Below are 27267 nucleotides of genomic sequence, written 5' to 3' on the forward strand. Positions count from 1 at the left end.
AAAATCTTTTGCCACAGCATCTCTGCGCGCCAGGGGCTGTACCACGCAACCCTGCCCTAACGTCGTCCGCAGACGTGACGTCAGCGAGGTCACATAAGTCCCACCCTGGCACGCTGACATCAGTTTCCTTCCATTCCACGTGCAACGCGGATCCGGAGTGTGTTCCCTTGACCTGTTTTCAGGCCTCTTTTAACGCCTTTGAGTTGGGAACAGTGTGCAATGCCTTCGGGTTTCAAGACATGTGCTTCTTGTGCCCGTCAGATGTCGGCGACGGACCATCACCCTATTTGTATGTGGTGTTTGGGTAAGCACCATGATTCTACGGACTGCGAAGCTTGTCAGCATCTCAAACCGAAGTCCCAGCGGGAGCGTCAGATGAAATTGCTTTCAGCCCGCTTGTCCAGATCGGTCTCGTCACAGCGCCCGTCTCCTACCTCAGAAGGGTCCAGAAGCCACCAATTCCGGCTGCGGCATACCCCTTCACTGAGGCCCTACGGGCGTTGTTCGCCCACGGATAAGTCCTACAGCTTGCCACTGAGGGCCTGTCCTCCTTCTGCAGAGGGCGCGGGTTCCTCTCGGGACGTGCGCCCTCAACCGTCACCACCCTTTCCACCGTTTCCTGGCGTTGGGGCAACAAGGGCCCAGATGAAGGCCTACGCTACGGCTCTGCAGGCTTCTTTGGGCCCCCCTCCTCTTCCTGAGATGTCCGAGGATCCCTCGCCATGTGCTGGGCCTTCTACGGACTCGCCATTGGCTTCATCCCCAGTGCCGACGAGTTTGGCTTCAGGTGTTGGAGGTGTGGTGTCGTCGAGCGCGTGGCCCTACGGGGTTCCCCTCTTCGACCCACGGCATCCCTGCCTCGCCGCAAAACCCTGTGGGGTTCCCTGCGGTGTCGCAGGAGGTCCCCGTGACTCACGGCTCGTCCCCGAGTCCCCCTCGGTCCTCTGGGCAGGCGGCTGTCTTACCGGAGATCGAGCCGACACCTGTCCGGTGTCAACGGCGTTCCTCCCCGGCCCTGGCGGTGCCGCTGGTGGAGGCCGGGACCTGGGGCGCCTGCCCGAGCCCCTCTCGGTCCTCTGCGCAGGCGGCTGCCTCGTCGGAGGTCGAGCCGGCGCCTTTTCGGCGCCGTTCACTGGCTGCTTCGGCTCCGACCCTGCCCCCTTCTCCGATGAGGCACGTGGTGGTGGAGGTCAACTCGGCACCCCTGGTGGACGCTTCGGCGCCGATCGAGGACACTCCGGTGCCTGAGGTGGACTCCCCGGCGCCGTCCCGACGTCAGATCGTCTACTCTTCTCCGGATGTCCCTTCCTCTCCGGAGGAATGTCGTCTCCTTGTCTCCTCCTCACCGGAGACTGGACGCCGCATCGTTGCATTTTCCCCGGCGGCTTCTAGGGCGGGTTCTACGCCGTCTCCGTGTCCGCAGCCCTCGGACCCGCTCTTCCACTCCCTGCAGTTGACTTCCCCACAGGCTTCTCCGCCTTCTCCGGAGACCCCTCAGGCCCCTCACTCGTCCATGGGTCTTCCATCCTACAGTGGCTGGCCATCACCCTATTTGTATGTGGTGTTTGGGTAAGCACCATGATTCTACGGACTGCGAAGCTTGTCAGCATCTCAAACCGAAGTCCCAGCGGGAGCGTCAGATGAAATTGCTTTCAGCCCGCTTGTCCAGATCGGTCTGGTCACAGCGCCCGTCTCCTACCTCAGAAGGGTCCAGAAGCCACCAATTCCGGCTGCGGCATACCCCTTCACTGAGGCCCTACGGGCGTTGTTCGCCCACGGATAAGTCCTACAGCTTGCCACCGAGGGCCTGTCCTCCTTCTGCAGAGGGCGCGGGTTCCTCTCGGTACGTGCGCCCTCAACCGTCACCACCCTTTCCACCGTTTCCTGGCATTGGGGCGACAAGGGCCCAGATGAAGGCCTACGCTACGGCTCTGCAGGCTTCTTTGGGCCCCCCCTCCTCTTCCTGAGATGTCCGAGGATCCCTCGCCATGCGCTGGGCCTTCTACGGACTCGCCATTGGCTTCATCCCCAGTGCCGACGAGTTTGGCTTCAGGTGTTGGAGGTGTGGTGTCGTCGAGGCCTGGCCCTACGGGGTTCCCCTCTTCGACCCACGGCATCCCTGCCTCGCCGCAAAACCCTGTGGGGTTCCCTGCGGTGTCGCAGGAGGTCCCCGTGACTCACGGCTCGTCCCCGAGTCCCCCTCGGTCCTCTGGGCAGGCGGCTGTCTTACCGGAGGTCGAGCCGACACCTGTCCGGCGTCAACGGCTTTCCTCCCCGGCCCTGGCGGTGCCGCTGGTGGAGGCCGGGACCTGGGGCGCCTGCCCGAGCCCCTCTCGGTCCTCTGCGCAGGCGGCTGCCTCGTCGGAGGTCGAGCCGGCGCCTTTTCGGCGCCGTTCACTGGCTGCTTGGCTCTGACCCTGCCCCCTTCTCCGATGAGGCACGTGGTGGTGGAGGTCAACTCGGCACCCCTGGTGGACGCTTCGGCGCCGATCGAGGACACTCCGGTGCCTATGGTGGACTCCCCGGCGCCGTCCCGACGTCAGATCGTCTACTCTTCTCCGGATGTCCCTTCCTCTCCGGAGGAATGTCGTCTCCTTGTCTCCTCCTCACCGGAGACTGGACGCCGCATCGTTGCATTTTCCCAGGCGGCTTCTAGGGCGGGTTCTACGCCGTCTCCGTGTCCGCAGCCCCCGGACCCACTCTTCCACTCCCTGCAGTTGACTGCCCCACAGGCTTCTCCGCCTTCTCCGGAGACCCCTCAGGCCCCTCACTCGTCCATGGGTCTTCCATCCTACAGGGGCTGGCCTTTTTTTGCTCCAGCAGGGCACGGGGATGGGTGGCTTAGTTTGTAGTTTGTAGCCATCGCCCACAGAAGAGTTGCTTTCCCCTCCACGACGCCCTACGGAGGCGAATGTAGCCTTTGTCTGGGCCATCTCCACGGCCACCGGCATTTTGCAATTGGGCAACCCGGTCGTTCCACTCTCAACCGACCACTTGTTGGAGGTTCTCCACCAGGGATCTGTTGGAGGGGAGCCTCTTCTCCCATTTGAAGCTTCGCTCCACAACTCTCTTCTGGGGGCCTGGGGGCGTCCTGCTACGGGGGATCCAGTGCCTCAGCCGCTCCCTCACTGCCACCGTCCTGCCCCGCACGATCCAGTCTGCCTTTTTTCCCACCCATCCGTTCGGCCTTGGATGTCTCTGATTCTCTCGCCCACACAATAGCAAGTTCTGTGGCCCTCCGCCACCATGCTTGGTTGCGGGATAGCGTCTTTCCGGAGAATGTTCAGGAGCGTCTTGTTGACCTGCCTTTTGATGGGATTCTGTTATTTAACACCCACGCCGACTCCGCTATTCAACGACTCCTTGCGGGTCTCCGTCCCCCTCCCCTCCGTAAGCTTCGGCTTGTCGGTCCTCAGGTGTCTTATGGGAAGCGTTAATCCCACCTTTCTCTTTGGGGCCTTGTGTTTTGGTTGGCCCGTCTGTGTGCTGTGTGTGGCTTAGAATGCCTTCAGGGTCCTTAAGTTGGCCTTTCTGTACTTTTGGCTGCTAATTCAGCCCTTCAGCTTTCTGGTGAGTGATTTTTGGCTGTTAGTGAAGCCGTGTAGGTCCTCTGGTTGGACCCTCTGTGTATGTTTTGGCTGCTTGGTAAGCCGCCTGTGGTGTTTCCACAGGTCTTTTATGTTCTTGACCTCTGCTGCGGGTTTCCCTAAGAGGTGTTTCCCTGTTTTGTTTTGGGATGAGTGATACCCTAGGTGGGGTACTTGTTGGCTATTGTATAGCTCTGTCTTAAGCTGGGTGGGTGTGGATACCTTCTCGGGTTCCTCGCGGTTTCCTGGTGTCACTGTATACCGCTTGGTGCGGTCTCTCTTTTTCTTCGGCCTTAGCGCAGCTTGCGCTACTCCAGGTTCTGTCCCGCTCAGTATCCGATGGTGTTTCTATCCTTCTTCTACAGGGTTTGCCTGTCGTCCACTTTGCCCTTTGTTCCTGCAGGATATCTGCTTCTCTGCATTTTGCCTTCCCTTTTCAGACTTTTTTCATGCCGTTTACGGTGTCGTGTCTTGGTGTTTCCACCTTGTTATCCGATGTTTCGGCCTGGGCCTCTGCCTTGTGTTCCAGGGGGGCTAGGGTAATCCTGGTGCTCTCCTGTGTTCTGGTTGCCGGCTTTCGGTCTGTACTACATATGTCTCACTTCCCGAGGGCCGCTTCGCTTTCCCCCTCTTTATCTTCTGGCCGGTCCCACTTCTCTTCGTGGGCCGGGTGGTGCTACTGGGATGGTCCTTCTCTAGGGCTTGTTCTGGGGTTCTCTTGCCTCTGTCTTCGTCTTGCGCTCAGCTGATTCTGGGCACGCTACTTCATAGTATTTACCAGCTGTCTGCTGCGCACGCCTGGTAGTTATGGTCCACCTCCGAGGGCCTCGGCGTGTAACCGTGTGCTCCTGTCCCTTGCTTTGCTGGGGCTTTTGTGCGTCTGTGTCTTCCTTCTCACGTCTGAGCTTATCGACTGTGGAGCCGTTCCTGCCTTGTTCCCTGCCTCGGGATGGACACCCGTTCAGCTGTCCCCTTCGCTGTGTGTGTTCTCCTGAAGCTGGCTCTGCCTCCGTTACTCCTCTTCTCCTTGGATTTGCGGGTGGTTCTTTTCTTCCTTTGGTACTCGCTGGGTGCTGTCTGTCCCTCTGGGTTTTCTGGTGGACGCCCTTTGCTCCTCAGGTTGGCTTGTGGTATCCTGGCCTTCCTTTCTCCTTGTTCTTGTTTACTTCTGCTTGGAGGGTCTGGACCGTCCTTCCTGTCCCCAGGACACATCCCCTGTTGGGGCCCTGTGTTCTTCCAAGCTGGTGAGGTTCTCTTGCACCCCTCCTCCCCTCTGGGTATGGCTAGGGTATCTATTCTATGTTAAGGAATCTGCGGCTAGTAGTCTCTATCAGATGTACAAATTACTTACCTTCGGTACCGATGTATCTGGTAGAGACGATTCTAGCCGCAGATTCCTTCACGGCCTGCCCTTCCTCCCCGTTCTGCGAGAACCCTTCAGCTTGGTCTTCTGCACTCGCCTCCCTCCGGGTGGCATTTGTCTTATGCGGGTGCCCTCTTTCTCTTCCTCCCTAGTGGGATGCTTCAGTCTGTTTCTTTGTTCCACTCCTTCTTTTCTTAGACAGTAGGTTCATGTGTACTTTTGAATCCCTGCACCCTGATTCTTCCAGTGTGGGGCCTACTCATAATCTTCTCCCTTTTTTCATTGTTTGGGGTTTCTGACTCCTCTGCAATCCTCTGGGCTGGGGTCTCTTGGCTGTGCCTCAGCCCTTAGTTTTTACAGGGGATACAACACTCCTTGATGGTGTTGTCTTGGGGTGATTTGTCGTTACTCATCTGTCCGGGACTTGTTGCCCTTCGCTGTTATAGATTGTGGTTGCAGACTTTCTGTCATTTGCCACGACATTTTTCACATGTTTTTTTCTGCCTCCAGGGAGGATATCGCCTTCGCTTTGCAGGGTTGCTTTTCAGAACGGTGCTCTGCTCTTTCCTTTCCATGACTTTCAGTAACGCAGTGCTTGGCACTGTCCCTAATGGTGCTGTTCCTCACCATTCGCTTCTTCCCTTTATGTTTCACTGATATTTTCGCACACTGTTCCCATACTCTCACAGTTCTATTTGTGCTGGCTCCGTGTTGTGGCATGGAAAATTTCTCCGAAGAAAACTGATGTCAGCGCGTCCGGGTGGGGCTTATGTGACCTCGCTGACGTCACGTCCGCAGACGACGTCAGGGCGGGGTCGCGTGGTACCACCCCCGGCGTGCAGAGATGCTGTGGCAAAAGATTTTCCAGATCCAGTCTCATGCCTGGGGATAATTCTACGTGAAGGAATCTGCGGCTAGAATCGTCTCTACCAGATACATCGTTACCGAGGGTAAGTAACTTGTACAACTGCTTGTTCATTGTGGCAGTAATATACAGCTTTCCCTTCCTAGATGACCCTGACCCCTTTATAGGAAAATATAGGGAGATTTAATACAGTTGATTATTTAAAAATTAAATAAAGTTAATTTACTGTAAAATATATTTGTCCAAACCATACCAACATAGAACCACTTAAATAAAAATATACAGCAAACTACCTCCTAAAATTAACTTTTTAGTAAATTGTAAAATAATTAAATTATATTAATTACTTATTTAAACAATAATTTTGGACAATACTTTGAAATTAAAATCAACCACCCTCACTAACATTTTCGTTTTATTTAATTTGTAACAAACTTGATTGTGTTATGTTTTTAATTATTTGGAATAATTTTTAGACTTTTAAAACTAAGTTAATGTAATTAAATCTGTTTTAAATGTATTATTAAATTAAGTAATAGCACGAATTATTTGTACATTTTTAAAGTTTTAAATCGATATATCCATTTTTAAATTTGAAATTAATTAATTTTACATTTATTCCCACTTTTTGTCTGTGTTATACATGCTTCCATTATTTTCTGTGGGAGTGCGTTGCAGTACCAGTGGCTGGCCATGTATGGTTCTTGAGTTACTCCAGGGCTGGGCTAGAGTATATTTAAGCCTCTTTTATCACTAATGGGACTGTAGTATTGCTGAGCTGTATTTTGTGAATTGCAATGGTTCTACCCTTTTGTGAGTGGGCTTTGTATTAGCTTGTCCCTCCCTAAGCTCCTTTTAAATTTCCCTTTACCCCACCAATTTTATAGCGATAATTTCTCCAATTTCCCACCACTCACCCTTGTCCCTCTTACATTTACTCCTAAATTCTACAGTTATGTGTGTAGAGATATCGCGCCTTAGTTTTGTGAATTGGATGTTGAACTACGTGAAGAATTAGTGCTCTTGAAGTACAACTTTATGTACTACAAATGCCTTTTGTAAGTCAACATTGTATGTCTGCATCACGAGTCGTGCGCAACCATGTATTCAAAATAACTCGCATCACCACACTGTAGTAACTTCCATGATCAATGCCTCCTTTCTTCTCTGAATCATTCATAGGCTCTGTACTAGCTATTCTTCAGCGAACAGGTCATTCAGCCTCAGCAAAAGCAAAAAGAGTTCAAAAGACAGCTTTGACAGATCGTGGCACTTACCTGCTTCCCCCATAACCAGCGATCTGACCCTAGTGTAGTGCCAGCAAAGGTATGCATATGAAACTCATATATGTTTTCAACTAGCTGAGCAACCGTCACCACTTGCTTGGGCCACATGTTTCACTGAATGAAGCAGATTTTGACAAGCTTGGACGAAACCTCTGAGAACTTGGTGCTGGGAGAATAAGAATCCAATACACTACTTTTTGAGTGGTGCCCCAATCTCAGTGTCACCACTCTCCTTGCTTAAAGTGTGGGAAACTGAATGCCATTTGTGATGTTGTGCTCCCCTTTCTTAAGATTGGATTTGTGGAGAGTCTACTAACTTCACCTTTACCTATTTTCAATGTGAGCTTACAAATCTAAGGGCCTGATTACGACATTGGTGCTCCTGGAGCTGACCGCCACCCCGCTCCAGGACCTTCAAAGCCATCCACTCACTGCCTGCCTGTTTACGCATTAAAATCCTTCAGACAGTCCTGTGGCAGCTGGCTCACGGCACTGCCTTTCAAAGGCTCCAAGGAGAGCCTTAGAAAGGTAGCACAGTGGGCCAGCCACAGCCCGTTCCAGTACAGCATGGACTGTAAAGTCCATGCCGTCCTGGAACTGATGGTGCAGATAAACAGGGGGGCACCCCATGTGCTCCCCTGCATAATGTAAATGTTTTTTAGTGCTGGGCGAAATTAAAATAGTGCATTCAAAGTTTAACAAAGTTGATAAATGTCATACTGTGTGAGGATTGCGTAGGATGCACTTGCACGCATATTTTTGGGGAGAGATTCTTACTAAAAATGCAATTTATAGGAGAAGCTTTCTTCCGTTGTTTACTTTTGTAAATGATTCACAAAATTCATTCATTTATGAAAATTGAAAGTTTAACAATCACATTCTTGGATTTTCACAGGAAATACTTCTGTATCTTCACACACATTTAGGACTTGATTGATTATGAGCTTAAATGTTATTTATCACACCTGATAAATAACAACACCTCGGGGTACATTATTCATCGGGTGCGATAAATCACACCTATTACAAGTTGGTAGGGAATAATGTGTGGATTTTAGTGCTTAACCCACCAAAATCCACATGATACGAAAAATAGCGTATACTTTTGCCTTGTTAAACTTTGCAAAATGTAATTGTTGTTGAGGTATTTAACGCATCTGATAATTATCAGATGCGTTAAATACCTAACAGTAATTCCGACCAGGGCCGGACTGGCCGTAGCGGGCACCGGGCAATCCCCCGGTGCGCCCCACAGGTGGGGGCCGGTTTGGGCCCCTGGGGGCCGTTTTTGTTACAGGGCTGTTTTTGCAGAATCGTCCCTGTAACAAAATCGGCCGAAAACAGACCCTGGCAAAGAGCTCGCCCCCCCCCCTCTCCCTCCCCACCCCCATGGGGGCCGGCCGAGCACTTTGCCAGGGCCGGTTGTGGTTCCCAGTCCGGCCCTGATTCCTACCTGTGCATAAACTGGGGTTTACAAGCAGGTTGGAATATACCGACCAACTTGTAATCAGTGGCGTAATATGCGGCCCGCAGCTCCCACAGTGCAGGTGGGCCCCCGAGGTTCAAGGGGCCTCCCCGGCACTGTGCACAGGCTACGGGCCTCTGGTCTGAGAGATCCTGACTGGGTCCGGAGCGTGGGGGACCTCTCCATGTATTTTCCTGGGGGGCCGCTCAAGTTTTGTTACACAACTGCTTGTACTCAGGGCCTAAGCGTTCATGAGATGCTAAGGCCTTTATTACGGGTGGACTAATAATTTGATAGCTCCAGTAATGCTAATTCTGAGGGAGGAAATTCCAGGGATTAATTCTGTTAACATATCAAAGCCTGAAAGTTACATGAATAGTTTAAGTTCTGTTTAAGATACAGTAGTTAAAATATTATATTAATAATGTTAATCCTTTCTCTAGCCAAAGGCGCTCATACACAGCCCCCCTAGAGTGTGTTTATTTGAGGACCACCAGCCCCCTACCACAGTTTCTGCTAGTCACTGCACTCAGGTGTTTAATTTGCGAAATGGCGTTGCATCCATTCCAGCTTTCTTGTTTAAATAATCTAAAATCACTGCAGAAAACATTTTGTTTTTTTGTAAGACAAGTGCATATTCGCCTTCCCGAAAAACTATTTTTTTTCCGTTTTAATTTAGCAGAAATTGATAAAATTGCAGAAACATAAAACAGCTTAACTTTTTTTCCCTTTCAATCGTCTAAATCATTGTTAACTACCCTTAATTAGATTTTTCAATCTAACATTATGGACGTAGTTTTAATGATTACAAAAGTGTTAATAATCCCTTTTTATTATTTAATGCAGGAAATTACGTGTACATGGACCCCAGCTGCCTACCTCCTTTTTGGCTGGCGTACCTTCGGGACCCGAGTGACTCTGGAGTGATTCACAGCGATGTACGTCAGAGGTGGTTGAATGGTACGTTCCGTAGTTAATCCCACGGTTGAACGGCTGCACTTTATGTGATGAGTTTGTGTCCAGGTGCACCTGATGTCTTGACCTCTTCAAAGGCGAATGTCCTTCTAGTGGCACATGAAGCATCCATTGTAAACCTAAGCCACACTCTCTCTCTGCTAGTCCCCAGTTGTCTCACCACTATCACTTATGAGGGACATATATATCAGTAGGGAGTAAGGAAGAGTCTGGCAGGTGTGGGGTGGATTTTTTCCTTGGTTCACTGCATCAAGAGTGTCTAGTTTTGCTCTATTTTCTCATCCCACTACTACACAACAATACACTAATATGAAAACATGAACATTTTAGTATTAACCTTGTGCGCGTTTACAGCTGTTTAAGCCTCATTTGGAGACTTTCTCTCTTTTTTTAAAATAATGTCGCTCCATACAGCTATCAGCCAGACAGTCATTTAGAATCGCTCAAAAAACAACATAATTTCCATTTGTGTCCTTTATGGTTTGCATTGATCATTAAAAAGCTGTAAAAACTGGGAGCATCATATGTCTATTATAATATGGGAAACAGCGGTGTCAACGCGGGTGTTACCATGCAGGTAGTTAACAACACGGTCATTACAACGACCGCATTGTTACCATGTGTGGCTTTACATCGCAAGTCGTTTCTACGACTTGCGCTAGGTGGCGTGCAACACCAGGGAATGTGTTGGATTTTAAATCCAACACATTCCCTGCTGTTGCGCTATCTGGAGAAGGAATAGTAATTTATACTATTCCTAAATCCAGCACGCCATCCAGCGCAAGTCGTAGTAACGACTTGCTATGTAAAGCCATGCGTGGTAACAACGCGGTCGTTGTAATGACAGCGTTACCTACCGCATGGTAACACCACACGTTGTAACGAGAAATATTCTTATAATACACGTTACATGATAATGCAAAGAGTTTGCACTCAATTGGCTTAATTGCTATTGGCCTATCCCATTAATGAATTATGCATTAATAGTATTAAGATTTCTAAATCGCACACTCTGAGGCCTTGAGGGCAGTAGCGCATCTTCCATAATAAAGAGATATACTTTATGTGGTGCAGTGATAGATGACATAGCAGTGCATAGTTTACAAAGTGGCAGGCCTTGTTTGGGTGCGAGGATCATGGGGTTGTTCGCATATTTCAGTCTTAATTCACAAAGCTTTTTTTTCCTCTGTGTACATACTCCCAGAAATGTTGTGGTAAGGCACATATTAGTCAGGAGTGTGCCACGACTCCTCATAGAAAAATGTTTGTGAACCCACTGCAGTGCATATAGAGGTTTGGTTGTTTACATAACATGGATTGTCTAAAATACATTTAGGTAAAATCGCTGTATGTAGGGAGATGGTTGCGTTACTTGGTGAAACCCGGGGGCCAGGTTAGGGGACGAAGGGGGAAGGGAATGTTCAGGTCGATATATGATCCCGATGTTAAAGCATTGGAGGCTTACATGATGCAGGCACTGAGGGTACCGGTATATTAATTATCTATAATTAACCGTGTGTGGGGGGGGGAGGAGTATAAAGTTAGTGGGTGTTGTGTTTCATGTGTGGAGTGCAGAGGCACTGAGAAAATGGTTTAATGGCTTTTGAAATTCCAAACTGAAGGAACCTGCCCAGGTACAGAGGTTTTAATATGCAGATCTTTGTACCACAAATGTCTCCTATGAAGGCAGCACAGAAGAAATATGTGTAATCCTGAAACATAACATATAATGAAATGTTTGCATTATTTTTGTTAATCCAGTACACTCATCACATCTCATCTCAAGCTTCTAACAAAAAAACCATTTGGTACTGCAAGTTCAAATACAAATATTGTATGAACGAATCTTTGTTAGTTTTGGTTCACTTAAACACTTGAGGAAGTGTAAACGACTGTAAATAAAACCTTTAATTTGGTCGATGTATTTTAGAGATTAAATATTTAGAAGCGCAAAGAAAATAGGATGATTTTAAATTGCTAACCAAGTGAGATTTAATGCATTTCAAGAACTCTGAAAAAATTAATCTGTGCTCGGTAGAGCTTGTCCTGTAATGGCCGAATCATGATGCGGAAGCGGTCATTGCACCGTTGGCCTACATGAATCAGACATGTTCAACCATACAAGCCAACCATATTTCAACTGAAATAAACTACACACTTTTTTGTGTGCATGCTTATTTTGAGCATGCCAAGCGTAAGAACTCTGTATAAACAGACCAAATGAATTGTTTGTATCAGGACACAACTTATGAGTATTGAAAAAAACAATTAACAATAGTTTATATCTGCTAAGCCAGGATTCCTAACAGTGTTCATTTTAGAAGAATCCTGAGAGTTCATCTTATTAGTAATAGTATTAATCATGAATTCACTCAAAAAGATATTTTGGATTAATTAAAATGGCATATTACAATAAAACTTATGCATCACAACAAGTCATGTACAACTAATTACATCCCAGCACAAGACATCATTGAAGTGACGCCCCCTTCCCCTTCCCTCATCTGAGAGTCATCTTGGTCCATGCATTTGTACTGATAGGGAGGTGCAGATGTTACCTCTATATGTATTACATTTCCCCCATACCTTGTCCCACTTCTTGGGGCATCCTCTGTTTATATAGACCGCCTGTTCGGCCAACATGCACCAATCAACATCCCGTTCCCATTCAACTATCAGTGGCGGCTCAGGGACCCCCATCGACGTGCAATATTAAGCTTTGCAAGTATAAAGCCAGTGGCTGCCCATAGTTGGTCCATACGATTGAGATCCGTGGCATCCCATATATTCAGCAGGCATATCTTGGGGTATAGCATCAGGGTAACCCCGTATACCTCGCCAACCACCCTATTGATCGCCTCCCAAAACGCCTGGATCAGGGGACACCTCCAAAGTGTATGGTAGAACGTGCCTGCCTCTCTACATTTCCATCGACAATCAGCCGAACAACTATGACCCATCTTAACCAGTATAGTGCATGTGATATATGTGCGATGCAAAACTTTTAGTTGGACCAACCGCAGTTGTGATGGTTTGGCTATCTCCCATGGGGAAGCCAGTGCATCGCGCCAATCCTCTTCTTCCAAGTCCCCAATATCAGCCAGCCAGCGCACATATAAATGTTTTAGTGGTTCTGGTGAATTATTATCTTTCGGTACGTGAGTGAGATTGCTTTGCTCTCCATGGTATCAGCCGATAATCTATCTTCGAGTGGGGTGGCTTCCGGGATCTCATCCATGTCTTCTATAGCAACCACTAAGGCATGCCTTATCTGTAGGTATCTGAATGTTTCACCAACGGCTAATTTACATTAATTGTGTAGTTCCGCAGATGTCAAAATGTTGACTTTCTTTATTAGATTACCAGCTTGTGATATACCAATGGTGTCCCATTTGTGCACTTTTACAAGATTGAATCTGTTTCTCATCTTCTAGTCATGACAAGTTTTTAAATGTGTCAATGTTTTGTTTCTGCATCAAACAATTCACATGGAGACAACTAAAACAACTTGTAGTCTCTGACTGTGAACAGTGCCTTGCCCTACCATGGCCAGTGACCAAACCTTAAACATACTTTTTTGATCCACTCCAGTAGGCCCTGCTTCACAGCATAATTTCATGTAACCTTGAACAGATTTAACCACCACATCACCCTTCAATTATGTCCTAGTTCTCAACATAAAGGTCAAACAGTCTCAAGGAAATTCAACGATCAAGTGCTAAATATATCTATAATTATGTTGACTTGTATATTAGCAGATGTGGGATCAGAAGTTTAAACCATTAGACAAATAACGAAAATGTGCTTTATTAACCCAGACATCTAACTGGGTCCGCTCTGGTGTCCTTTCTGAAATTTTGCACTAAGGTCTCACCATAAAGGTCACTCAGACTCATGGATGGTTGCCACCCTTTGCCCTTAATAATTGGAAATCCAAACATAAAGATTTCAGCTCAAGGAGCTTTATGCAATACAGGTACTGTAGACTGCATCTTCTCACCTAAGCTAACATGTTTCATTATAGTTACAGTCTGGAGGTCCAAAAATGTCAACATTAGGGCTACACCTTCCATTCTAAAATATACAGATATTTACGAAGACTGGATTGCTTTCTAATTCAGAATTCCTTGGCTGGCATTTCTGGTAAAAGTGACCATCATATTCACCTCTCAGACTAAGCATGGCTGAAAATGCTGTGTCTAATTTCATTAGTTTTCTCTATTCTTACAAGTTGCCATTGAAGTAAATGTAAGAGATGTACAATTGGTTTATTTCAGTGCAACTTAGACTCAAATTGCGCAGATAATTTGGGACTCCTACAAAGCTTACCAAAGGTGACTTCCCATTCTAGGTCATTATGGAGAGTGTCTCCAGTTCTGAACTTGTCACCTACATATTATTGGTTCCAGGTGTGTTAATATATTGAGTTCAATTGAAGCAAAACAACACTACAACACTAAGCATGCTTGAAGCTATCTCACAAAAGTCCTAACTGCAAACAGTGTTCATAAGAACATGCAGCGAGGTGTTCACCCAAAGCCTAACAAAGAGGGATTTTGATGCAGCACTCCATATTAATAATATGAGGCAGAACTGATGCATTTAAAAAAGCAGATTCAGGAGGCACATGCTAGGCTAATTGCAACATTGACAGACTGAAAAGAGAATTAGTAACTACAATTTAGCTTATTTGAACAAGAAAAATGGCAGAGTAGAAAACCACAGCTCTTTGAGTATGGGGAAACAAGAGCTTGATTGTAAACTAGAAAACAAACATATATGCAAGGAGAAATTATTTTTCATTGAATTGTGGCCACCAAAACAGAGGCTTGTGATCAGATCAAACCAATCAGTCTACAAGACTTTTTGACTACCTTTCAAGAGAGTATGGGTATCATTACGATGCCAGTCGGAGTCTCGTCCAACTGACCCCATAGCGCAAGAGGGACCGCGTGACAATAAGCTGATAGTCTCCCAGCCCTTATTACAATGTGACCACCTTCACGGCAGTCGCAACGTGTATATTTTCAATTGAGGCTTGTGCTGCTGGCTGCAGCACAAACTGCAATAGAAAATATACACTTTAAAAACATGTTTAAGGAGGACACCATAGGTGCCCCCAGGCCCATAGCGGAAGGCCAGAGGGGAAGGGGGGCACGCTAGGGTCCCCCAAAATCACTTTCCGCTTGCCTTTTCATGACAGGCGAACCGCCATTAATGGGCAGGCGGAAAGGTACATTGTAATCCCTATGGCGGTGCCTGAGAAGGCACTGCTCCTATTGTAGGGATTACTGACCCTCCGACAGTCAGACCGGCTTCTTGAGCCCGTCGGACTGTCCCTCTGCTTGCTGCCTCCGACTGCATGCATTGTAATGAATTGGTCAGATCGCAGCAGCAGATGGTGGTCGGACCGCATCTGATGTGTCATCAGTTGCGGTCCGACCCCATCAGAATGACCCCCCACCCAAGTGTGTTGACATGCACAAAGTCATAAACTGGCTAACCTGCCTAAGTCTATCACAATTAACCCTGCTGAGGAAGAGGTTAGTGACAGTATACAGAAACTAAAATATAACAAAACTGTCGGGCCAAATGGCCTTTCTTCATAGATCTTTAAAACTGTTATAGATCAGGTTGCTCACATCTTGGTGAAACTTTCTTTATCTTATTTTGTCAGTTGGAAATCTTCCTTACACCTTGGCTCTAGCAACTCTGGATATAGATCCATCACACTGCTTAATAGTGACTATAAATGTTTCTCAGGTATTTTAGCGGGTAGGCTATATAAATGAATATATTTTAAAGTATATGACAATCAAAAGGGTTTTATCCCTACCTGGCAACCTAGGCACTCAGGAAACAGATTAATAGGTGCCATCAAGTTGACAGCCTCCCGCTCATTTCCTCTGGGGATATACTCTTTTGGTGCCACCAAGTCATTTGACAAAATTAATTGGTAATTCCCCTGGATTAGACCTACTGTTTGCATTATGTGTCAGAAAAGTTTAGTGATTTATTCATGATGATATTTCAAAGACCTCTGCAGTCACAGGCAGGGCTAGAAAGTCAATTAAGTAATTAGGAACCTTTGAAAGCTGTTAGGTTTGTCACTATTTGGACGATAAAAGATAGCTACTGTATATTGACATTTTCAAGTATATCACGATCAAAATGGTTTTATCTCTAAATGGCAATCTAGGCACTCAGCATACACACTAATCGGTGCCGTTAAGTTGGTAGCCTCCCACTCATTCCCTCTGGGATATACACTTTCGGTGTCACCAAGTCATTTCACAAAATGAATTGGTAATTCCCCAGTGTTAGAAATGGGGGTCTCTAATTAGCAGAGTTAGGTACCTTTATCCAAATAGGAACCCTTGCTTATAGTCAGGGAAAGGAGGATACACAGTTTATATAACCCCTGCTCACCCCCTTGGTAGCTTGACGCGAGCAAACAGGCTTATCCCAAAGGCAACGTTTAAAGTATTTGTACTCAAAATGCACAGTAATGCAGTGCAAACACCACAAATGGACACCAACACCAGTTTAGAAAAATACAGTATCTTTATCTAAACCAAACAAGACCAAAATGACAAAAAAACAACATACAGGTAGTAAAATATGACTTTAGTACAGTTATTTGAAAAATAGAACTTGTAGCAAACAAGTAGCTCCACCTGGGGCTATTACGATGTCGTGACCGGCAATAATCCAAAGTACGGCGTCGACCACGAGGTGTGCAGCGTCGGGCACGGAGTCACACGGAACCTCAAATAACAGTACATTGAAACAAAGTCTTTGGATGATGCACGGCGTCGTGGAGATAAGGCGTTGGCGCTGAGGTTGAAGCCGGCTCCCTGGATGCCATGGGGGAGGTTATATGTCATGTCCGTGAGGAGGAGACGTGTCGAGTCCAGGACAGGGGAAGTTGGTTGTGTCAGCGGTGAGGTGTCGGTTCTGGTGAGGTGATGCTAAGTCGTAGACTCGTGGAGTCACCCTCAGTGGTTATCGGCTCCGCGATAACAGGATGCAGGAGCTGGTGGTGCTGGCGTCAGTGCGAATGCTGGCATTGGGAAGGCTGATAACTGCAGGTGCTCTGACGGTGGTGGAGATTGTTTTCCTTGCTTCTTTTAGGTTTAGTCCAGCTCCCAACAGCAGGAACAACAGCCAGAGGCCCAAAACTGGAATAGGCACCTCCTGGCAGGTCGGAACTCCCAGCAGTGGAGTTCAGGGGAGCTGGGGGTGAAGTCATTGTGTCCCTTAGACTTCAGAACAGGAGGGCAGCAAACACAAGCCCTTGGAGATTCATCTTCAAGCAGGGTTCTTAGCAAAGTTCATGGCTTTGTCCTTTCCTTGGCAGAAGCTGCAACTGCAGACCAACCCCACACAGCACTGAGAAAAGGGGCAGTACTCCTCCTCACAGCTCTCCAGCTCTTCTCCTTGGCAAAGGTTTCTCTTGAGTCCAGAAGTGATCTTATTCATTGGGACTTAAGGTCCACTACTTATACCCCATTTTGTCTTTATTCTCTTTTTGGCAAGGGTCTCTGTGCCCAGTCCAAACCAGTTCTGTCCTCTCTGATGCAGCATCACTACAGGAGGTGGAGACAGCAGTGTGCAGAGGAGACACTGCCTATTCAGCTGTAAGTGAAACTCCTCCCACCACTCTAAATGCCGCCAAGGTCTATTCAGCTTAGCTCTGAGTCACCCAGGAAAGGCAGGACACACCCCAAACCCTTTTTTGGCTGTCTACAGTGAATGCACATCCCCAGCCCCTGTCCAAAGCCAGACCGTCAATACACAACTTAGCAAAGGCACACAGCATTGTTAAATAAGAAAATGCCTACTGTCTAAAAGTTGCATTTTCAAACACACGATTTTAAAACCATATCCCTAAAAGATGTACTATTAAATTATGATTTCATAGAGCCTAAACTCCACTTTTCCATATTGTCCCAATGGAAAGTTATACTTGTAAGATGTTACAAAGTAACTCCCATGTTAGCCTATGGGACAGATAGCCTTTCAATAGTGAAAAACAAAATAGGCACTATTTCACTATTAGGACATGTAAAACACATCAGTACATGTCTCACCTTTTACATACACTGCACCGTGCCCTTAGAGGTACCTTTGGCCTTACGTGTAAGAAAAGGGAAGGTTAGGGCCTAGCAAGTGGGTGCACTTGCCAGGTCGACAGGGCAGTTTAAAACTGTGCGCAGACACTGCAGTGGCAGGTGTGAGATACCTTTTCAAGGCTACTTATGTGGGTGACACAATCATTGCTGCAGGCCCACTAGTAGCATTTAATTTACAGCCCTGGCACACTTGGTACACTTTACTAGGGGCTTACTAGTAACCAATCATGATAACAATTTACACAGGGAGCATTTGCACTTTGACACTGACCAGCAGTGGCAAAGTGCCCAAAGCATCTAAGCCAGCAAAAACAAAATCCAGCACAGCATCAAAAATACCGAAGACAGAGGCAAAAAGTCTGAGGAAACCATGTCAAGGATGCCAAGTCTAACACCCTGGATTAGACTTACTCTTTGCATTCTGTGTCAGAAAGGTTTAGCAATTTATTCATGATGATATCAAAGACCTCTTCAGTCACAGGCAGGGCTAGAAGCAATTAACTCATTAGGGAACCACTAAAAGCTGTTAGGTGTGTCACTATTTGGACCATAAAAATAGCTACTCTATATTGGCAGGATTGGGTGGATGCCTTTGAACAATATACCTGAAAAGGCTTTCTTTATCTTAAGCTTAATGATTTCATGAGATGCATCTCTGGGGGAGTGTAATGTGAATGTTTTTGCTTTGCAGTCTCAAACGTTTTGATCCCTTCTGCAGATCATTAGCATTTTAGGAGAGAGCGTTCACTGTCTTACTGTCCACCTCCCTCATATGGTCTTAGATTCCTTAACAGGAATGCACTGATTAGAGTTTAATTAGCACTAAGCAATCATAAATATTCGAGAATTGTGTTCTGTTATTTTTCCTTAACTTACATGTGCTCCATATGTGATCCACGTACCTTGAGGAACATTCCTTTTCCTTTGTATGCCTAATTATGCACTGACAGAAACCTGTAGCCTTTCAGCCTGATACTCCTTACTTCGGTACAAAAGGGGGTGGTGATGGACGGAGCATCAGAACCAATAAAACACTCATACCCAGTCAACAGATCCGAGTTTGATCCATCACCGTTCTTTAACCCACTCTGCCACCCCAGTTCAGACATGGCCATATGCAAATCAGTCTGACCCTGTACCTCATGGGAACAGTCCAGCCCGAACTGCCAAGCCATGCCTTCCCTGGACCGTAAACAAGCTTCCTAGGACCGGTTTCTGGCATTTCAGCCGTCTTCAGCCAGGCTTGCTTGAATCCAGTGGCAAAGTGAGCAAGGGACTCACGTCTGAGCATACCCTGCCAACTTATGGCGAACAAAGCGGTACAAAAGGGGGTGGTGATGGACGGAGCATCAGAACCAATAAAACACTCATACCCAGTCAACAGATCCGAGTTTGATCCATCACCGTTCTTTAACCCACTCTGCCACCCCAGTTCAGACATGGCCATATGCAAATCAGTCTGACCCTGTACCTCATGGGAACAGTCCAGCCCGAACTGCCAAGCCATGCCTTCCCTGGACCGTAAACAAGCTTCCTAGGACCGGTTTCTGGCATTTCAGCCGTCTTCAGCCAGGCTTGCTTGAATCCAGTGGCAAAGTGAGCAAGGGACTCACGTCTGAGCATACCCTGCCAACTTATGGCGAACAAAGCGGTACAAAAGGGGGTGGTGATGGACGGAGCATCAGAACCAATAAAACACTCATACCCAGTCAACAGATCCGAGTTTGATCCATCACCGTTCTTTAACCCACTCTGCCACCCCAGTTCAGACATGGCCATATGCAAATCAGTCTGACCCTGTACCTCATGGGAACAGTCCAGCCCGAACTGCCAAGCCATGCCTTCCCTGGACCGTAAACAAGCTTCCTAGGACCGGTTTCTGGCATTTCAGCCGTCTTCAGCCAGGCTTGCTTGAATCCAGTGGCAAAGTGAGCAAGGGACTCACGTCTGAGCATACCCTGCCAACTTATGGCGAACAAAGCGGTACAAAAGGGGGTGGTGATGGACGGAGCATCAGAACCAATAAAACACTCATACCCAGTCAACAGATCCGAGTTTGATCAATCACCGTTCTTTAACCCACTCTGCCACCCCAGTTCAGACATGGCCATATGCAAATCAGTCTGACCCTGTACCTCATGGGAACAGTCCAGCCCGAACTGCCAAGCCATGCCTTCCCTGGACCGTAAACAAGCTTCCTAGGACCGGTTACTGGCATTTCAGCCGTCTTCAGCCAGGCTTGCTTGAATCCAGTGGCAAAGTGAGCAAGGGACTCACGTCTGAGCATACCCTGCCAACTTATGGCGAACAAAGCGGTACAAAAGGGGGTGGTGATGGACGGAGCATCAGAACCAATAAAACACTCATACCCAGTCAACAGATCCGAGTTTGATTCATCACCGTTCTTTAACCCACTCTGCCACCCCAGTTCAGACATGGCCATATGCAAATCAGTCTGACCCTGTACCTCATGGGAACAGTCCAGCCCGAACTGCCAAGCCATGCCTTCCCTGGACCGTAAAGAACGGTGATGGATCAAACCCAGATCTGTTGACTGGGTGTGAGTGTTTGATTGGTTCTGATGCTCCGTCCATCACCACCCCCTTTTATACCGCTTTGTTCGCCATAAGTTGGCAGGGTATGCTCAGACGTGAGTCCCTTGCTCACTTTGCCACTGGATTCAAGCAAGCCTGGCTGAAGACGGCTGAAATGCCAGAAACCGGTCCTAGGAAGCTTGTTTCTGGTCCAGGGAAGGCATGGCTTGGCAGTTCGGGCTGGACTGTTCCCATGAGGCACAGGGTCAGACTGATTTGCATATGGCCATGTCTGAACTGGGGTGGCAGAGTGGGCTAAAGAACGGTGATGGATCAAACCCAGATCTGTTGACTGGGTGTGAGTGTTTGATTGGTTCTGATGCTCCGTCCATCACCACCCCCTTTTATACCGCTTTGTTCGCCATAAGTTGGCAGGGTATGCTCAGACGTGAGTCCCTTGCTCACTTTGCCACTGGATTCAAGCAAGCCTGGCTGAAGACGGCTGAAATGCCAGAAACCGGTCCTAGGAAGCTTGTTTCTGGTCCAGGGAAGGCATGGCTTGGCAGTTCGGGCTGGACTGTTCCCATGAGGCACAGGGTCAGACTGATTTGCATATGGCCATGTCTGAACTGGGGTGGCAGAGTGGGCTAAAGAACGGTGATGGATCAAACCCAGATCTGTTGACTGGGTGTGAGTGTTTGATTGGTTCTGATGCTCCGTCCATCACCACCCCCTTTTATACCGCTTTGTTCGCCATAAGTTGGCAGGGTATGCTCAGACGTGAGTCCCTTGCTCACTTTGCCACTGGATTCAAGCAAGCCTGGCTGAAGACGGCTGAAATGCCAGAAACCGGTCCTAGGAAGCTTGTTTCTGGTCCAGGGAAGGCATGGCTTGGCAGTTCGGGCTGGACTGTTCCCATGAGGCACAGGGTCAGACTGATTTGCATATGGCCATGTCTGAACTGGGGTGGCAGAGTGGGCTAAAGAACGGTGATGGATCAAACCCAGATCTGTTGACTGGGTGTGAGTGTTTGATTGGTTCTGATGCTCCGTCCATCACCACCCCCTTTTATACCGCTTTGTTCGCCATAAGTTGGCAGGGTATGCTCAGACGTGAGTCCCTTGCTCACTTTGCCACTGGATTCAAGCAAGCCTGGCTGAAGACGGCTGAAATGCCAGAAACCGGTCCTAGGAAGCTTGTTTCTGGTCCAGGGAAGGCATGGCTTGGCAGTTCGGGCTGGACTGTTCCCATGAGGCACAGGGTCAGACTGATTTGCATATGGCCATGTCTGAACTGGGGTGGCAGAGTGGGCTAAAGAACGGTGATGGATCAAACCCAGATCTGTTGACTGGGTGTGAGTGTTTGATTGGTTCTGATGCTCCGTCCATCACCACCCCCTTTTATACCGCTTTGTTCGCCATAAGTTGGCAGGGTATGCTCAGACGTGAGTCCCTTGCTCACTTTGCCACTGGATTCAAGCAAGCCTGGCTGAAGACGGCTGAAATGCCAGAAACCGGTCCTAGGAAGCTTGTTTCTGGTCCAGGGAAGGCATGGCTTGGCAGTTCGGGCTGGACTGTTCCCATGAGGCACAGGGTCAGACTGATTTGCATATGGCCATGTCTGAACTGGGGTGGCAGAGTGGGCTAAAGAACGGTGATGGATCAAACCCAGATCTGTTGACTGGGTGTGAGTGTTTGATTGGTTCTGATGCTCCGTCCATCACCACCCCCTTTTATACCGCTTTGTTCGCCATAAGTTGGCAGGGTATGCTCAGACGTGAGTCCCTTGCTCACTTTGCCACTGGATTCAAGCAAGCCTGGCTGAAGACGGCTGAAATGCCAGAAACCGGTCCTAGGAAGCTTGTTTCTGGTCCAGGGAAGGCATGGCTTGGCAGTTCGGGCTGGACTGTTCCCATGAGGCACAGGGTCAGACTGATTTGCATATGGCCATGTCTGAACTGGGGTGGCAGAGTGGGCTAAAGAACGGTGATGGATCAAACCCAGATCTGTTGACTGGGTGTGAGTGTTTGATTGGTTCTGATGCTCCGTCCATCACCACCCCCTTTTATACCGCTTTGTTCGCCATAAGTTGGCAGGGTATGCTCAGACGTGAGTCCCTTGCTCACTTTGCCACTGGATTCAAGCAAGCCTGGCTGAAGACGGCTGAAATGCCAGAAACCGGTCCTAGGAAGCTTGTTTCTGGTCCAGGGAAGGCATGGCTTGGCAGTTCGGGCTGGACTGTTCCCATGAGGCACAGGGTCAGACTGATTTGCATATGGCCATGTCTGAACTGGGGTGGCAGAGTGGGCTAAAGAACGGTGATGGATCAAACCCAGATCTGTTGACTGGGTGTGAGTGTTTGATTGGTTCTGATGCTCCGTCCATCACCACCCCCTTTTATACCGCTTTGTTCGCCATAAGTTGGCAGGGTATGCTCAGACGTGAGTCCCTTGCTCACTTTGCCACTGGATTCAAGCAAGCCTGGCTGAAGACGGCTGAAATGCCAGAAACCGGTCCTAGGAAGCTTGTTTCTGGTCCAGGGAAGGCATGGCTTGGCAGTTCGGGCTGGACTGTTCCCATGAGGCACAGGGTCAGACTGATTTGCATATGGCCATGTCTGAACTGGGGTGGCAGAGTGGGCTAAAGAACGGTGATGGATCAAACTCAGATCTGTTGACTGGGTGTGAGTGTTTGATTGGTTCTGATGCTCCGTCCATCACCACCCCCTTTTATACCGCTTTGTTCGCCATAAGTTGGCAGGGTATGCTCAGACGTGAGTCCCTTGCTCACTTTGCCACTGGATTCAAGCAAGCCTGGCTGAAGACGGCTGAAATGCCAGAAACCGGTCCTAGGAAGCTTGTTTCTGGTCCAGGGAAGGCATGGCTTGGCAGTTCGGGCTGGACTGTTCCCATGAGGCACAGGGTCAGACTGATTTGCATATGGCCATGTCTGAACTGGGGTGGCAGAGTGGGCTAAAGAACGGTGATGGATCAAACCCAGATCTGTTGACTGGGTGTGAGTGTTTGATTGGTTCTGATGCTCCGTCCATCACCACCCCCTTTTATACCGCTTTGTTCGCCATAAGTTGGCAGGGTATGCTCAGACGTGAGTCTCTTGCTCACTTTGCCACTGGATTCAAGCAAGCCTGGCTGAAGACGGCTGAAATGCCAGAAACCGGTCCTAGGAAGCTTGTTTCTGGTCCAGGGAAGGCATGGCTTGGCAGTTCGGGCTGGACTGTTCCCATGAGGCACAGGGTCAGACTGATTTGCATATGGCCATGTCTGAACTGGGGTGGCAGAGTGGGCTAAAGAACGGTGATGGATCAAACCCAGATCTGTTGACTGGGTGTGAGTGTTTGATTGGTTCTGATGCTCCGTCCATCACCACCCCCTTTTATACCGCTTTGTTCGCCATAAGTTGGCAGGGTATGCTCAGACGTGAGTCCCTTGCTCACTTTGCCACTGGATTCAAGCAAGCCTGGCTGAAGACGGCTGAAATGCCAGAAACCGGTCCTAGGAAGCTTGTTTCTGGTCCAGGGAAGGCATGGCTTGGCAGTTCGGGCTGGACTGTTCCCATGAGGCACAGGGTCAGACTGATTTGCATATGGCCATGTCTGAACTGGGGTGGCAGAGTGGGCTAAAGAACGGTGATGGATCAAACCCAGATCTGTTGACTGGGTGTGAGTGTTTGATTGGTTCTGATGCTCCGTCCATCACCACCTCCTTTTATACCGCTTTGTTCGCCATAAGTTGGCAGGGTATGCTCAGACGTGAGTCCCTTGCTCACTTTGCCACTGGATTCAAGCAAGCCTGGCTGAAGACGGCTGAAATGCCAGAAACCGGTCCTAGGAAGCTTGTTTCTGGTCCAGGGAAGGCATGGCTTGGCAGTTCGGGCTGGACTGTTCCCATGAGGCACAGGGTCAGACTGATTTGCATATGGCCATGTCTGAACTGGGGTGGCAGAGTGGGCTAAAGAACGGTGATGGATCAAACCCAGATCTGTTGACTGGGTGTGAGTGTTTGATTGGTTCTGATGCTCCGTCCATCACCACCCCCTTTTATACCGCTTTGTTCGCCATAAGTTGGCAGGGTATGCTCAGACGTGAGTCCCTTGCTCACTTTGCCACTGGATTCAAGCAAGCCTGGCTGAAGACGGCTGAAATGCCAGAAACCGGTCCTAGGAAGCTTGTTTCTGGTCCAGGGAAGGCATGGCTTGGCAGTTCGGGCTGGACTGTTCCCATGAGGCACAGGGTCAGACTGATTTGCATATGGCCATGTCTGAACTGGGGTGGCAGAGTGGGCTAAAGAACGGTGATGGATCAAACCCAGATCTGTTGACTGGGTGTGAGTGTTTGATTGGTTCTGATGCTCCGTCCATCACCACCCCCTTTTATACCGCTTTGTTCGCCATAAGTTGGCAGGGTATGCTCAGACGTGAGTCCCTTGCTCACTTTGCCACTGGATTCAAGCAAGCCTGGCTGAAGACGGCTGAAATGCCAGAAACCGGTCCTAGGAAGCTTGTTTCTGGTCCAGGGAAGGCATGGCTTGGCAGTTCGGGCTGGACTGTTCCCATGAGGCACAGGGTCAGACTGATTTGCATATGGCCATGTCTGAACTGGGGTGGCAGAGTGGGCTAAAGAACGGTGATGGATCAAACCCAGATCTGTTGACTGGGTGTGAGTGTTTGATTGGTTCTGATGCTCCGTCCATCACCACCCCCTTTTATACCGCTTTGTTCGCCATAAGTTGGCAGGGTATGCTCAGACGTGAGTCCCTTGCTCACTTTGCCACTGGATTCAAGCAAGCCTGGCTGAAGACGGCTGAAATGCCAGAAACCGGTCCTAGGAAGCTTGTTTCTGGTCCAGGGAAGGCATGGCTTGGCAGTTCGGGCTGGACTGTTCCCATGAGGCACAGGGTCAGACTGATTTGCATATGGCCATGTCTGAACTGGGGTGGCAGAGTGGGCTAAAGAACGGTGATGGATCAAACCCAGATCTGTTGACTGGGTGTGAGTGTTTGATTGGTTCTGATGCTCCGTCCATCACCACCCCCTTTTATACCGCTTTGTTCGCCATAAGTTGGCAGGGTATGCTCAGACGTGAGTCCCTTGCTCACTTTGCCACTGGATTCAAGCAAGCCTGGCTGAAGACGGCTGAAATGCCAGAAACCGGTCCTAGGAAGCTTGTTTCTGGTCCAGGGAAGGCATGGCTTGGCAGTTCGGGCTGGACTGTTCCCATGAGGCACAGGGTCAGACTGATTTGCATATGGCCATGTCTGAACTGGGGTGGCAGAGTGGGCTAAAGAACGGTGATGGATCAAACCCAGATCTGTTGACTGGGTGTGAGTGTTTGATTGGTTCTGATGCTCCGTCCATCACCACCCCCTTTTATACCGCTTTGTTCGCCATAAGTTGGCAGGGTATGCTCAGACGTGAGTCCCTTGCTCACTTTGCCACTGGATTCAAGCAAGCCTGGCTGAAGACGGCTGAAATGCCAGAAACCGGTCCTAGGAAGCTTGTTTCTGGTCCAGGGAAGGCATGGCTTGGCAGTTCGGGCTGGACTGTTCCCATGAGGCACAGGGTCAGACTGATTTGCATATGGCCATGTCTGAACTGGGGTGGCAGAGTGGGCTAAAGAACGGTGATGGATCAAACCCAGATCTGTTGACTGGGTGTGAGTGTTTGATTGGTTCTGATGCTCCGTCCATCACCACCCCCTTTTATACCGCCTTGATACTCCTTACTTATCAGTGCTTCTCTCTTTGTCCGTATGGATAGTTGAGATCAGTTAATCAACCTCCTCAACCTGGCACATGCTGTGCATGTTATTATGCAATATAAGTCTAGGTTCATCAGGAAATGCTATCTCAACTCTAGCCTCCATCTTCTTTAACTCATCCATTCATCCTTCTCCCCAATCCCCACAATCTGTTATCAGTGAATCCACAGAAGTCAGAATGTAAAAAGAAAAAAATACCTTGTAACAGGTAGGTTCTCAAGGCAAAACTGTATATTTAAATGTTCACCAGGATCTTCCACGGCCTCTTACTATTCATATTTAATATAAATTAATCTCCGTGCACCATTTATGTTTCTTTATCAAGAGTAATAGACCTATGGCTATTTATTACACCATTCTGTAATAACTTGATCCCAAAGATCTTCATATCATTGCCCTCTGCAGCTTCTGGGACATTTAATGTAAGTATCTGTTTTGCCTGACCTGATTCTCAGTGATCTCCAGCCTCTCAGAAATGGCTTGATCTTTGACCAGAAACCGCAAGTGGCTCCTTTTGATATTTTCCAGAGAACTTGAACTTATTTATCATTACCAACTGCTCAACAGATCTATTAAGAAACTCCCTGCAAAGTATTTGGCTTGGGCCATGTTTTTTGCCTCCAATGAATTCTAGCCCCATAAAACTATAATTCCACTGCCTATTAAGGCCTCTTATATCTCTTGTACCAGAGAAACAGCCCTGGGCCTATTGCCCGTGACCAAATTGTGGTCCAGGGTTTATCCAGCATGAGTGTCACTGTTATGGAAACAGCGGTAGGAAGTGGTGCTACAGTGTTAGTCATATTATGTAGCACTGAAGGCCCAACTATGTTGGCCTGCACTGAGGACTACTCAAATCGGAGGCTGGAGCGGTACATGCTCTTCCCCTGTAATATTGAAAGAGAATTTTACTGAAGGTGCTTGCTTAAAGGGGGTAATCCATGACTCTTCCTTTCTCCCATCCTAGGGAACTCTAGTGGTCTCCTACCCCATCCAACCTGACCTTCATCCTTGCCAGGATCACATTTTTGCAGCCATACATTTTGAAAACTTACCAGCCCCTCTAGTTCTGTGATGTCAATATTTGGTAGACTCGGCGGCAAAGTCAGGTATACGAAGAAAAATGCTTGATTTGTCCGTGTTTGGTTGGGTCTCTGAGGTATTTTCCTGGCTGATATGACTCAACATATGGTTTGATTGAGGAAGTAGAGTCTTCTATTAATCCTAAAGAGACTCCTAATAGAGGTTCAAGTAACAATCAATCATTGATTGATAAATTGTT

The 27267-nt window shown here is 48.2% G+C and overlaps 1 protein-coding gene across 1 annotated transcript in view; it reads left to right on the forward strand.

Annotated features, from left to right (window-relative positions):
• LOC146856835 (uncharacterized) overlaps positions 1-27267 on the forward strand; it is a 499318-nt gene that overhangs the window by 408472 nt on the left and 63579 nt on the right. Inside the window, exon 18 of the mRNA XM_085647270.1 lies at positions 9413-9526. Within this exon, the coding sequence (XP_085503396.1) occupies positions 9413-9526 (114 nt within the window). The remainder of the gene's footprint in view (positions 1-9412; positions 9527-27267) is intronic.

This window comes from Triturus cristatus, chromosome 3_2 (assembly GCF_964204655.1).
Source record: "Triturus cristatus chromosome 3_2, aTriCri1.1, whole genome shotgun sequence".
Taxonomy (NCBI): Eukaryota; Metazoa; Chordata; class Amphibia; order Caudata; family Salamandridae; genus Triturus; species Triturus cristatus.